At 42.0% G+C, this 15,150-nt stretch overlaps 1 protein-coding gene across 1 annotated transcript in view; it reads right to left on the bottom strand.

Moving 5' to 3' along the window:
* The window catches only part of IGFBP7 (insulin like growth factor binding protein 7), a 73,274-nt gene that overhangs the window by 2,796 nt on the left and 55,328 nt on the right, over positions 1–15,150 (bottom strand). The window contains exon 2 of the mRNA XM_027057374.2: positions 8,206–8,315. Within this exon, the coding sequence (XP_026913175.1) occupies positions 8,206–8,315 (110 nt within the window). The remainder of the gene's footprint in view (positions 1–8,205; positions 8,316–15,150) is intronic.

Raw genomic sequence — 15,150 nt, 5'->3', positions numbered from 1 at the left:
GACCAGAGCCCGATGTAGGGCTAGAATTTGGGAACAGTGAGATCATGACCTGAGCCAAGATGGCCATTTGACTGAGCCATCTGGTGCCCCTTTGTATTTTAAATTATTTTTCTGCATGCTTGGGGGGAATACACACCGTCATACTTTCCTGCCACTGGCTACCATCATTCACTCATGCCCTCGTAAATTCTGTTTTTCTTTGCTGAGTTTTTTCTTGCTTGCCATACCATGTTTGACAAACTGTGTCACCAAGTGCTGGGTCTGATTCTTGGGACCTTATACAAGAGCCCAGGTCCTGCAACCACTACAGAAATGGAAAATCAGTCGAGTCCAAAGCCAATATCATTCCTTTTGTTCCGAGGGCCAAGGGTTCATCAAATGGTTTACTAAAGACCTGACAAAAGCTGCCTACCCCCGTGTGTGTCATGGTGAGAACAGGGATGGGTTAAGAAGACATGCACCTTGGTTTGAGGGCAATAATGAACACTGTCCTAATTTTACCCCTCCTGAACTGTGTTCATTATATAAACTCTGGAAAATACATAAAAATATATGGAAAAGTAAAATTTACTTATAACCCTTCTGTGCATATAGATTTAACATAAATTTGGAGAAGTGGAATTGCTTGAGTCACAGAATACAAATATTTTAAGGTGTATGATAATGATGGGTTTAAAAAATCACACAGATACATGAAGTAATGTTTGTTTATTCCATCCCAGGCCACCTTTAAGAGCTAGCTTGATGTTACTACCTCTAGTTAGAAAAAAGGATCTACAATTTCACAGGTAGCTTTCGTTTTTTTCTTTTATAATTAAGCAAATTCTAAGCCAAAAAAGACCACCTTACAGTACGAACCCTCCACATTAGTGCCGCTGTTCTCCTGCGTGATCCCACGCTTACCACGTGCTGTCACTCTGGTCTCGACTTCAAACCTACTCTTTTTCTGTGGTGTGACACCAGGGCCAGGGCTCTGAAAACCACGAGGAACCTAGGCCAACTCCTACTCTAAAAAGTATCTAGCATTACTGATTCGGAATGCCTGGATTTTGCTTGTTTGCTTCCCCCCCCACCTTGGATTTCCCCATATTGCGACTCTTAGAGAAAACCAGGTATCTTAGTGTTTTTCACATATAAGCGCTAGAAAGACAAAACAGATCAACAGGCATCTTTTTTCCTTCCGTTTCTCAAGTAGCTGGCAAAACAGTTCATGCTAGTGCAGATTTTTTTGTTTTTGTGCAGATTTTGAAATATTTAAAAATGGCTTTAATAATGGTGTAAGTATTAATTTGATTTAATGGCCAAAGTAATAGATCTCTGGTCTTTACTGAATTTTAGGATTCTTTAAGAGCTTTGTGTGTGACCAGAGCAAAAAAACACTACTGCCTGAATTACTGAATCTCCACAACTAACCTGTTGGTCCTCAAAGTATGTCACTCTTAGGGAGAGTGTTCTGTGAGGAAACCTGGTTCACTATGTACAAATTGTTCTTGTTAAGTATTGGATTAGAAAATGAATGTTTAACAGAACTCATATTTTAATATATTGTAAAAAGGTACACACCACATAGAAAACCTGTAGAAATGTCAAGAATTACTACATAGTGAATTTTTTATATGGCATACTCCCCTGCTCCCTTATGTAAGGGGAGTTCACTGATAAATGTGTTCCCTAATTTGGGGGTGAAAAAAAGTATGCAGGCTGAAAAAAGTGGCTTCTAAAACAATTCTACAGATGTGCAATAGGCTGGAAGTGCTTCAGAGTTTGACCCTTAGAAATCTAGGCACAAAAAACTGGCTAGCAGTCCTGCTCACCATAAAGGGTCAGCTAGGAGAGAATCAGGAAGACCCAGGAAGTCCTTTCAGCGCCCTCTGCTTGGATTTTAGCTGTAACAACGTCTTCCTGAATCCTATTGCAGATAAGCAATTAATAATAAAAAAGTGCCAATGACTTTGGAAGTAGGGTGGATTAGTCTGATTCTTACAGGTTAATAGATTTTGAAGCTTCACTGAATTTCAGGGAACCATTAAAGGACATTTATGCAGTACGGAACATATTTGCTGTGCCTTTTTGGTGAAGTTTCTGAAGAGGTTTATGATGAAATAAATACATGTCTGTTGAAACTTTCAGATCTCCAGCCACTGTAACCCATTAAAGACAAAATGTCTAGGAAAAAAATATTTGTAATATGTGAGAAAGTTGGTCATTATCTCTCATGTACAAAAAGCCACAGACTAATAATAACAACCCAACAGAAAAATGGGTAAAGGAGGCGGGGAGCGGGGGGGGCGCCTGGGTGGCTCAGTTGATTAAGTGATGGACTTCGGCTCAGGTCATGATCTCACGGTTTGTGAGTCTGACCCGCACATCAGGCTCTGTGCTAACAGCATAGAGCATGCTTTGGATCCTCTATCCCCCACTCCCCTGCCCCTCCCCCGCTCACGCTCACTCTCTCAAAAATAAAAAATGGGTAAAGGATATTTGAACAGGCAATTCATATAAAACACAAACATGAAAATATTCTCTTCAAAGTATGTAAAGACCTTATATATAAAATATATAAAGACCAAAAAACAATGCAATTAAAACTGGGCAGAAGACATGACCAGACATTTCTCTAAAAAAGACATCCAGATGGCCAACAGACACATGAAAATGTGCTCAACATCACTCATAAGGGAAATGCAAATCAAAACCACAATGATACCACTTCACACCTGTCAGAATGGCTAAAATCAAAACAGCAAGAAACAAGTGTTGAGGATGTGGAGAAAAAGGAATACTCATGCACTGTTGGTGGGAACACAAACTGGTGCAGCCACTATGGAAAACAGTATGGAAGTTCCTCAAAAAGTTAAAAATAGAACTACCCTATAATCCAGTAATTGCACTGATTATTAACCCAAAAAATACAGAATGCTAATTCAAAGGGATACACGCACCTTTATGTTTACAGCAGCAATATGTGCAACAGCCAAATTATAGAAGCAGCCCAACTGTCCATTATTAAATGGTTAAAGATGATGGGGTATATATACACAATGGAGTATTATTATTCAGCCATACAAAGAATGCAATCTTGCCATTTGCAACAACATAAAGCTAAAGAGTATAATGCTAAGTGAAATAAGTCAGAGAAAGACAAACACCATACAATTTCACTCATATGTGGAATTTAAGAAACCAAAGGGGGAAAAAAAGACAAATCAACAAACAGACTCTTAACTACAGGGAACAGTTACCAGAGGGGAGGTGGAGGAGGAGATGGTTGAAATAGGTGATCGGGATTAAGGAGTGCACTTGTGAGGAACACTGGGTGATGTGTGGAATTGCTGAATCACTATATTGTGCACCTGAAACTAATAGAACACTGTTTATGGTAATGAAAATAAAACAAATATTTAAAAAAATTGTAGAACCACAAAAATATTTAAATACTACAATGTGAAAGGGACATCTGGGTGGTTCAGTTGGTTCAGTGTCCAATTCTTGATTTTGGCTCAGGTCATGATCCCAGGGAGTGTCCAGCTCCACACTGAGCATGGAGCCTGCTTGGGATTCTCTCTCTCTCTCTTTCTCTCTCTCTCTCTCTCTGTGTCCCTTTCCCCAGCTTGCGCTCTCTCTCAAAACAAAAAACAAAGCCCACAAAACTACAGTGTGAAAAAAAATATTCTCAATGTAGTCAAGGAAATCAAAGCAATAATGAAAGGAATTCTTTTACCCATCATTAACAAAAATTAAAAAGTGGGTGCCTGTGTGGCTCGGTTGGGTGAGCGTCCAACTCTTGATTTCAGCTCAGATCATGTCCCAGGGTCGTGGGATTGAGCCCCATGTTGGGCTGCGTACCAAGCATGGAGCCTGCTTGGGATTCTCTTTCTCCCCCTCTCCCCCTCTTGCACTCTTTCTCTCTAAAATAGAAAATAATAATAATAAAAAAAAGTAGGGCAATATTCAGTGCTGGTAAGGATGCAGGAAAATGGCACCCATCCCTACCGGGGGAGTGTGAACTACTACAATCTATTTAGAAAGTAATCTGACATTGTCTATTAACACTAGCATTAAATCTTTTGACATACTTAGTCATGTATCTTTTGGGGGGACTCTATCCTATCGGGGCGGGGAGAAGGACTTACATATAGGATATATATAGACTCATGTTTAAGGTTGCATTATTTAACGTGGTCACAAATTGGAAACCACAGAAACAATACAGGAATGATTTAGTAATTACGGAGATCCATACTTGGAATATCTTGTAGTTGCTGAGAAGCAGACCTACAGGGATGCCCACAAAGTATTTACTGAGAAAAGCAAATTTCAGAGTAATATGCTCACTATATTCCTACCTCACTCCATATACTGAGGATATGTGGGTGTATGTATGGGCACAAGTGAGGGTATAGAAAGATAAAACCAGGGCAGTTCACACTGGTTATTTTAGGGAGTGGAAGGAAAAAGGGAGATTTTGAACTCTCTTTTTACATCTTTGGAGAGCTTCTCCTTATTACCATTATCACTTATTATTTAAAAAAATTTTTTTTAATGTTTATTTTTGAGAGAGAGAGAGAGGGAACATGTGCGAGGCAGAGGAGAGGCAAAGAGAGGGAGACAGAGGATCCAAAGCGAGCTCCACACTGACAGCAGAGAATGAACTGCGAGACCATGCATGACCTGAGCCGAAGTCAGTTAACTGACTGAGCCACCTAGGCACCCCCTTACTGTTTTTAATTAAAAAAAATATTCTAGGTTTTGCAAGCCCAAATCTGGAGAAATCTCAAGGCAGGAAAAGAAATGAATAGAGAGCCTCAGTCTCAGAAACTCCCAGTGTTTGGAAGGAATTCTAGATGATTTATCTTCTCTGTAAGCACCATCTCTCTGACTTACCTGGGTTAAGGCTATTTCAGCCTGAAATATGGCTATTTCAGTTCATTTCCCCATATCAAAATATTGCTCCTGGAATGTTTGTAGGCTGGAGGTTTGTGAAAAAGTATGGGGCTTGTTAATATCATATGATAACTACAGGGCAGAAAAGTACAGACTGTTCACTGGGCTGTGGCAGCCACAAGAGGTACTACTTGAGTGTCTGGAGAGCAGCAGGCTTGTTCTGTCAGCTCTGCTCTTGCTGAGAATTCTTGAGCAAGAAAGACATGCTACCTTCTTTGAACTTCAGCTTAACAACTGAGATTCTAATATTCGTTTATAATAAAAAATCACTTCTATGCTTAAATTGAATTTGAACGTGACCTTTTTTGCTTGTATTCCTAACAGTCTGGTTACAGGGAGAGTGGGGAAAAAATGGCCTATTTAAGTTTTTGTGTCGGTGACATGGCCCATAGAAGTATATTCTGCATTGGGATCTGGAATATACAAAAGAAAAGTTGTATGAAATGACACCCCTACTAAATGTGATCGATGTGCCTTAAGATATTTTCTGTTCTTCTTTTTATTTTTAAAGAATCTGGGGCACCTGGGTGTCTTGGCCGAGTGTCTGACTTTGGCTCAGGTCATGATCTCACAGTTCGTGAGTTCGAGCTGTGTATCGGGCTCTGTGCTGACATCTCAGAGCCTGGAGCCTGCTTCAGATTCTGTGTCTTCCTCTCTCTCTGCCCATCCCTTTCTTGTGCTCTCTCTCTCTCTCAAAAAATAAATACACATTAAGAAAAGAAAAGAAAAGAAAAGAAAAGAAAAGAAAAGAAAAGAAAAGAAAAGAAAAAAGAAAGAGAGCAAGCAAGCAAGCAACCACACTGAGAGAAAAAAGTTAAAAAAGAATCTGCTGGTTGTGATCCCTAACATTGAACTGAACACTCACTGATGGGTCACGGCCTAAAAAAACATTGCTTTAGGTCATGCATGTGGCAAATTACATTAAGAAGGTACAGAAAATTCAGCAGAGCCTGGCAGCTGGGTTTTTGCTTGTTTCTGGCAAGTCTCCTCTGCCCCCCACCTCCAGCCACAAATCCTCAGGGAAGCCCGTGGGCTCTGCTACATATTATCCCAAAAGCTTAAAGGAAAAGATTCCAAGGCAGATTTATTCCCCTGGTATGTATGTATGTTAGCTGGGGTGGGGCAGAGCAAGGACTGAGGAAATCATTCTCTGCCAAGATTTGTCAATAAGGTCATAGACTCCAGACACTTGGGTCACCCTGGCCTCTCGTTGTATAATCCCTAGAGAACTGCAAGAGAGCTTTTTATGGATACTCTTTGGAAAAGTTGTTCCTCTGTTTCTCCACCCTCTGAACAAAGCCTCCAAATAAGCAACGAGGAGCAGCAGCAGCTTTGTCAGGAGGCGCACATCCACTGGCTGCATTTTTGCTCTTCACTGCTTGCTCCTTGCTCCCCTTCCAAAAAGAAATTTATGGAGGTATAATTTTATTATTCTCTTCAACAGAAGTTTCAGCTGTAAAAGTTAGTTGTAATGTAGCTGGTGGTGTCTCTGCCCACCCCCACTCCCAGGCACTTTTTGGAATCACCCTTCCCTCCCAACCGGATGGTTCCCTTGTGGTGGTGGTGGGGGGGGGGGGTGATGCACCCCTCTGGCCACCTGGGGGAGCCAGAGGGCAGCAGGTGACCCGGCCTGAGTCCTTCAATGGGATTTACAATGCAGCAGGGAGAGAGGGAGCCCTTTCTTTCCTCTGGAGTCTTCAAGCTGTGATAATAACATGAGCTTGGAGCTGCCAGTGACAATGCGGCCTAAGGTGTGGAGGAAGCTTCCTGAGGTAAAAGAAAAAAAATGAGACCAATACACTGAGAGCGAAGAGTCCTGACCACTTGCGTACCTGGATCTAGCTGTCCCAGAGGCTGTCCTCCCTTTTTCTTTTTTTTTTTTTTTTTAATTTTTTTTTCAAAGTTTATTTATTTTTGGGACAGAGAGAGACAGAGCATGAACGGGGGAGGGGCAGAGAGAGAGGGAGACACAGAATCGGAAACAGGCTCCAGGCTCTGAGCCATCAGCCCAGAGCCTGACGCGGGGCTTGAACTCACGGACCGCGAGATCGTGACCTGGCTGAAGTCGGACGCTTAACCGACTGCGCCACCCAGGCGCCCCACCCTCCCTTTTTCTTGCCCAAAGTAGTTTGAAGTGAGTTTCTACAACTTGCAACATGAAGAGTTCTGACCACAGGAGCCACAATCCGCCTGGAATTCTAGAAGTTGATCCTCTGGTCAGATACCAGTAAACAAAATAATCAAGAGAGACCACCTTAGGGCTTGCTGGAGAAGTAAACCAGCCAAAAAGGAGTATCTGGTTATACCTTTTTACTTAAACTAGATTTCCTTTTTGTTGGCACAAGTTTGATGATATTTACTCCATAGTGCTGTCGTGAGGCTTAACCGAGGCAAAATGCACAAAAAGGGACATAATGAAAAATAATGTACAGTATAACTGTGAAGTATTATTTGATCTGGCAAATGAGTATTTTCTTTTGCCTTCTACAGACTTGCTGAGAATATGCTGTCCTTCAAATGTGAAGACAGTTACACAAGTTAATGCCACTTGAAGAGATATATTTCCAGGAACAGTAGCTACCATCAACTGAATTCTAGCTATGTATCTGATAACAAGCCAAGTAATTTTACCTGCATTACTCTATGCAACCTTTACACAAATTATATGCTGCCTTCACCAGACAGGAGGAAACTGAGGTTTAAAGCACTCATTCTCATTCTAGGCGATTTTTCCCCCAGGAGACATTTCCCACAACTTCGGGGAGGGTGCTATTGGCATTTGGTAGATAGGGGGTCAGGGATGATGCACAGGGCAGCCCCCACAACAAAGAATCATCTGGTTCAAAATGTTAATACTGCTCAGGCTAAGAAAGCCCAGGCTTAGAACTCCAACAACCTGGTTAAGAGACTCACATCCTTACCCACTATGCTATACTATCTCCGATGGGAACACACACACTCATGCTCACACTCACACATGCACACACTCAGAGGGTGGGTTAGTGTGTTCAGCATTATAGTCTTCTAGTTCCTAAGGCTCCCTTCTCAGGCAATGATCACAAAAGCAGAGACTATTTTTGAGGTCAGTAAATTGTTCAACAGAGCCAGGCGAGGTGTCTGCAAGATGGCCACAAGGCTTCACCACATTTGAGGAGCTGCAGGGAATAGAAGAGGCCAAAGGTTTTAGATTACTGCCATCATTGCACAGTGAGAGGGGAGACTGTCAGTCGAGGATGTCTTCCTGAAATCTGTGTCACTGACCTTGTTCCAGATGAGGACAGGGGTTGGGATTCCGATGACCTCACAGCTCAAGTACACCTGGGCACCAGTGATATTCCAGATGTCCTTGGGAGGTGTCACAATGGAAGGACCTACAAGAGAGGACACAAAGCCAAAACCGTCTTTTTAAACAGTCTTTAACATCAGTCAGCATGCTAGCCAGTAAGTCCTTGATTATGTTTATGAGGCTGTCCCTTCTGTGCATTATCTAGACAAATTTCAAAGATCAGACTGGTTTCCCCCTGCGACCAGCATGATTTTAAGCTCTGCTCTGGAAATGCATACATCTAAATAACAAAAATCATTAGGATGAATGATCGTAAATTTATTATTTACAAAATTTTCTACTCCCTCAAATCATGTTTAGTGGTTTAAATTTACCAGTTGTTGATGAATAGATAAAGAAATTGTGGTTTATATACACAACGGAGTACTACGTGGCAATGAGAAAAAATGAAAATGGCCCTTTGTAGCAACGTGGATGGAACTGGAGAGTGTGATGCTAAGTGAAATAAGCCATACAGAGAAAGACAGATACCATATGGTTTCACTCTTATGTGGATCCTGAGAAACTTAACAGAAACCCATGGGGGAGGGGAAGGAAAAAAAAAAGAGGTTTGATTGGAAGAGAGCCAAAGCATAAGAGACTCTTAAAAACTGAGAACTGAGGGTTGATGGGGGGTGGGAGGGTGGGGAGGGTAGGTGATGGGCATTGAAGAGGGCATCTTTTGGGATGAGCACTGGGTGTTGTATGGAAACCAAATTGACAATAGATTTTGTATATTAAAAAAAAAATAAACACTTTATACTAAAAGATAAAAAAAAATAAATTTACCAGTTTTGCATTATCTGGGATATTCCAAAATAATGAAGTTCAGTTCCAAAATGTTTAATGTTTTTCCTTTTTGTTTATCAGAATTTCTATATTTTTTTGGTGGAGAGGGCAATACCCAACCACTCCTTAGGTAATGAAAGAAAAAAATCTAAGAAGATATTTGAAAAGGTGCTGAGCACCCAGAAAAGATGGCAGTCCCTGTTTTAAGAAGCTTAGGGTCTAAGATTGACAAATCAAAGTGATCAGGCAGGAATGGATCTTCCTTCTGCCTGATGGATCTGTCTTCATCTAAGACAAAAATGTAGAGTGCTGTGTGCCCTGGAGACTGCAAAGATACTTCTGAACAGAAGCGGCCTGGGTATCCAGGGAGAAGGTAGAAAGGTCTTTCTTCTCAGTTGGGGGATGCAGTGGATAAAACAGCAGCAGTGACAGGTCTCTTGTGTGTGACCAGGACACCCAAGGAGATAGCTCTTTCCCAGAGTTCTAAGTGTCTAGCTCCTGGGCAAGGGGCATTGGCAAGTGGGGGGACCTGTCAAGGCACTGCCTAAAAGCCTCAACAGGTATGAGGCCGACCACACAGGGAGAGCCTAAGTGATATCTCCCCTTCCCCACCTCCGCCAATTCTGAAACACATCTCTAGGGCTTCTGTATCAGATCTATCCCCTCCGGTAATTACACAGGACCACCAACAATGGTATACATCCTTTTTGTTCCTAAAGACATCCTTGGGCCAGCAAAAACTATGGCCCATGGGCCAAGCCTGGCCTGCCACTTGATTTTGCACAGGTCCTAAGAGGTCTTTGTGTTTTTAAATGGTTGGTGGGGGGGAAAATTTGTGAAAATTAAAAGAGCTTCACATGTCAGTGTCTATAAATTAAGATTTATTGGAACACAGTCATGCCTAGAGTCTGGCAATTGTGGCCAGGGTTGTATGGCCTAAAACATTGACAATCTGGGCCTTTATGGAAGAAGTGCTGATACCTGCTCCAATCAGCCAAGCAATACCTAAGTAAGATGCCACAGGAAAGTCTCAGGACTCCAATCCTTTACACATCACCTGGACCTGATGCAAGTAACCCCACCTGCTGGTCCAGCTCTGAAATGCAACACTTTTGAAACCAACAGAGAGAGCTGGGCTCGCTTATTGCTCCTTGGGGAGTGGGGGGCAGCTCCCCAGCATCTGCTGTAGAAGAGGCTCGCACACCTGCTTCTTAGTGGGTTGTACTTAATTAATATTTCACTTCTGCTAATTAAGAATGCCAGGCTGTGGGCACAGGGACCTTCAGAGAGATTAAGGTCAGTCCGCAGAACAGGGAGGCAGAGCTGGGAGCCTGCCCTCCCTGCCACCTCGGCCCCTTCCCAGGTATGACAGCACATTTCTCAAGAACCAAAGCCGGCCCGTCCTCAATGCTCACTGCCGGTTCTTGAATGAATGAGTTAATCGTCCCCTCTGAATTTCAGCTCTCCACTTCCTTGGGTCCTCCAGCCAAATAAAATGTCTAACTATAGGGTCATCTTGCATCAGTGTCCTGGGAAAGGGACAACTTCCCCTCTAGGCCTGGAAAATTTTCTGGCATAATCAGCATTCAAAGGACACGAAGTCTCCCCTTTTGCAACAGGCTATTTCCAGCACGCTAATAATTTCTTGAAACAGAAAGGAAATGACTCCAGCACAGAAGATTTTTCCCACTCATCTCAAGTATTAGATGCTGATTTTTTTCTAATCCCTTGGGGTATTTTTATTTTTTCCCCCTTTGTAAGAATGTGCAAAACAATCAAAGTTTTGAAAGCTCTAAATATATTTTGTGCTTCCTCTCCTCTAAATCTTAGGTCTGAAGAGGAAGCATCTATCGTGGCCTGGGGTCTTGGCTTTTCTGTTGCAATGTGGATGTGGGGAGCATGGCAGTGTGTGTTTATGTATGTTTCTGGCTCTGTCTCCAATGCTTCCTAGTCTGACTGAACCAACACGGGACCCCGCAAAGGGCTGGGCTGGGCCCGACCCCATCTCAGGCTTCCTCCAGGGGCTTGGAGACCAGAGAACCGGATCTGGCTGGAATGTGAACTACTTTCGCTCACCTCTCTGAGGACTTCCATGTGGCTCTGTCCTCCTTCCCACACACAGACTTGTCAGGATGACCTCAAAGCTCAGGGGATCCCAAGAGATTGTTCTGAAAAGAATACTCCAGTGTTCAGCATTGTGGAGGGGCTTGGGAACAAAGCTGCCTCTCATGTATTAAAACCACACAAGGAACAGAAGACGTTTTTTATTGTGAGGTCTCAGAGCCTCAGCCTTGCAACAAACCACTTATCTTAACTTGCATCCATCTCCTTAGAGTCACAATGAGTAGCAGGGTCCTCCATCTTTGTCAGGGGGGCACATTCTGGAATGCCCGTGGAAGAATTCCAGCCTGATTTTCTGTCACAGACCTTGAAGACATGCTCTGAAGTCTTCCTATGGCATAATTTTAAAACTAAGATACTCTTAGTTTTCATATAGTCCAATTTATTACATATCCTTTTATGATTAGTACTTTATGTGCCATGTTAAAAAGAATTTCTTTCCCAGCCCAAAGTCACAAAGATCTCTCCTGTTTTCCCATTTTCTTCTACAAGCTTTATGGTTTTACCTTTCACATTTAGGTCTGTGGTCTATCCTGAATTAATTTTTGTGGATGTTATAACATAGAGGTCAAAGTTCACACCCCCTCACCCTGCAAGGACATCAACTGCTTTGGCATTATTTCTTGAAAAGCCCATCCTGGGGCACCTGGGTGGCTCAGTCGGTTGGGCGTCCGACTTCGGCTCAGGTCATGATCTCGTGGTCCGTGAGTTCGAGCCCCGCGTCGGGCTCTGGGCTGACAGCTCAGAGCCTGGAGCCTGTTTTGGATTCTGTGTCTCCCTCTCTCTCTGCCCCTCCCCTGCTCATGCTCTGTCTCTCTGTCAAAAATAAATAAATGTTAAAAAAAAAAAAAAGAAAAGGCCATCCTTTTCTTAGTGAATCGTAATGATAAATTCATTCATTGTATATGTGTGGACTACTTCTGGATTCTTTATTCTGTTCCTTTGGTCTATGTGTCTATCCGTGCACCAATGACTATGGTATAATTTAGAAAAATGTTCAAACTATAATACTGAATAGAGGGCAGATCGATTATACCCATCCATCTCCAATCTTCTCCTTATTCCAAGAAGAATAAGGAATTCCACTTCAGGAAGAGCAAGAATTCTTTCCAAATATCTGAAGCCAGGAATACTTTGAATCAGAGCCATTGCTACACAGTTCAAGATTAGGACAAATCATGCTGTGGGTTCCTCTTTCTCTCTCCCAACCCTAAAATACATATTAGGAATGAGGTGAATGGGCTGAGTCAATATTCGGACGGTTCGAAGAACATAAATGATCTCATCAATTCTGCCACCAGGCTATCTCAAGAATCCTACATATCCTGTATGTATAGAATCCACAAATTCTGTATTACTCACTGAATCGGCTGAGTTGATGGAGCAGAGGAGCAGAGGGGCCATTAGGACCAGTTTGCTGCACCACATTTACAAAAACCCTTGGCTATTTCATATGTCCTTGAACAAATGGCAGATTCAATAACACAATGAAAACTTTAATAAACAATATTTAACCTGGAAAGTGCTGACCTATAGAATGGCCTTCAGAGTTTGATATGTAGTGTCTTGCAGTGTCATGAACACTGCAGTGTCAATGAACAATTAGACTAATACTCAAGATATCAACCAACCTCCTGGAGTAGGTGGAGGCAGGCTGGCTTCAATCTGACTTCCCGAGTTGGAAGAATCCATGGTTTCAGATTCTTCCTGTTTACTCTGTTCGGTGCTGATACCCACTGGGTCACCTACTTACTAAACTCCTGGTTCTTTGCCACTCACTGGTCTGGAAATTCCCTCAGAGTATGAAGAGAGAGTGGACAAACTTGTGATGAAGGCAGAATACAGCAGCATTATAGAAAAATGAGTGATGATGATACATTGTGAAAAACAGTAAGAAAGAGACTTAATGGTGACCCATAGGGACACCAAGTGGACAGGTTTTGTACGGAAGTGAAGGGATGGTGAAAACATTTTGGGCTAATACGATGGCAGATCCAACAACACTTTACTCCCCTCCTCCGAACTAAAGAACCATCATTCCATATATTCTACCGATAAGCAATTTCACTGCCAACAATCCTCTTGAATTGCAGGTCTATCATGCAATTCAATTCCTGAAGGTTCTGTTCTACCTCAGGAGAAAGCTCAGTGAAATGACTCTACCAAATAGCTTCTCTTTCCACTCTGCCTTTTTTCCAAGAGTCCAAAGAAGATCCAGAATTTATTTCTGTTTTTCAGGGTAAAGGAAGTTTTAGTTCACTATGAGCTTGTTTTCAGGCTTTTGAGCTTTCTGCTCAAAATCAGTTCTCAAGGCTGGGCCAAGGGTAACAACGTTACTGTGTAAATCATGCTCAGTGTTTGGATTCCATTTAAAGCAAGTTGCAGAATATTTAAATGTATAGGGACCAACACCAGGATAGGCTCAATTATTTATTTATCCTTGCCTTTGTTCCAGTAAGCACTTCAGGCTGCTCAAACATCTGTCTAGCAAACATCCTGTACCTAGAATTATTGAATGCCCCCACCTGTCTCCTCCCCTTCCCCGCCCTGGCCAACCCCAGGCGGGAGCCAAGCCGCCCAAAGGGCTGCCCAGTGGCTGGCATGAGGAGTCCACCCCAAGGCTTTCTCACCTCAGAGACACATATTTGTCTCAGATGACTGGGCCCAAACCAGGCTACTCCATTTTCCGTTCTTACCTCTCACATCTCAATTATCATGCAAGCTCTCTTTTTTTAAATGTTTATTTATTTTTGAGAGAGAGGGAGATACAGCATTGAGTGGGAGAGAGGCAGAGAGAAAGGGAGACACAGAATCCAAAGCAGGCTCCAGGCTCTGAGCTGTGAGCACAGAGCCCAACTCTTGCCTAGTAACCTTATGTGGTCTCTTCTCTTTAATCACTCCTTGAAGGGAAAGAGGGAGGAAGTGGAGGAGAAGAAGAAGAGAGAGAAAATGAAGAAAGACAGATCCTAAATGAAATTATAACCAGGAAGAAGAAAGTACTGAGTTTGGAAAAGAACTAAAATTCAATTTAATGAATCAGTATCACCTTAAAAGTACCTAGAAGGAGTCAGAAGTCTCCCACACAATTTCCACCTAGATTTACATCCTCCTCCTCAGCTTCTTTTAATTTCTAGACAAATTACCCACAAATTATCAGATTATTTTAGGAATACTCAATTATAACCTAGAAAGAGCTGAGTTCTGAGAAATCATGAAAAATACAAAAAAGGAAGAATGGTGGATGGATGGATTTAAATTTGGAATATTTCATTTGAGTCAGAAGAGGCTAAGAATGGCAGTTTTTACCAAACACACAAATGTCCTAAGGAGAAGATCCTGAAACAGAATCTTTAATTTGATCAACAACGCATTTGAGCTGATTTTACATGAAGATGCAGTAGAGAGAAGAGAGTTAAAATTTCTTATCCTATAAAAAGCATGAGGATAATGTAAAAGAAGTCTGTGAACAATTTCCTAGTCTCTTACAGAGCACAAAACACTCCTCCAACACGACCTGAGATGTCCTTACCATGTTCCTATTAAAAAGACACACACACACAAAACAAAGCAATCTTGGGGACAGAACACTTGGCTCTGGAGCTCTCATGCCCCATGAACCAGTTCAGTGTTCTCCTCCCCTACCTTAATGCAATGTATGTGACTCATAACAAGGTTCATTCTCCCAGTGATGAATAAAATAGAGCTTATAAAGGTATCAGATATTACTTAGTTAGCCAATTTTTTAATCTGAAAGAGCTACATAGAAGATGTTAGGAGAAGTCATGTGTTGAATCTGAATATATTCCACTGAGTCTGGAAAACAGTCAAAAGTTAAATTCCCCCCAAAGTCAGTTTCTGTCTTCTTTTGTTGATATCACATTCAACCACACATTTTTTTTTGTTTTTGTTTTTTGCTTCATTGCTTTCTTCATTTCCCTCATCTCTTTTGTTTTCACCCTACAAATATGTTC

Source organism: Acinonyx jubatus, chromosome B1 (genome assembly GCF_027475565.1).
Source record: "Acinonyx jubatus isolate Ajub_Pintada_27869175 chromosome B1, VMU_Ajub_asm_v1.0, whole genome shotgun sequence".
NCBI lineage: Eukaryota > Metazoa > Chordata > Mammalia > Carnivora > Felidae > Acinonyx > Acinonyx jubatus.
This window is presented reverse-complemented; position numbering and strand designations above follow the sequence as displayed.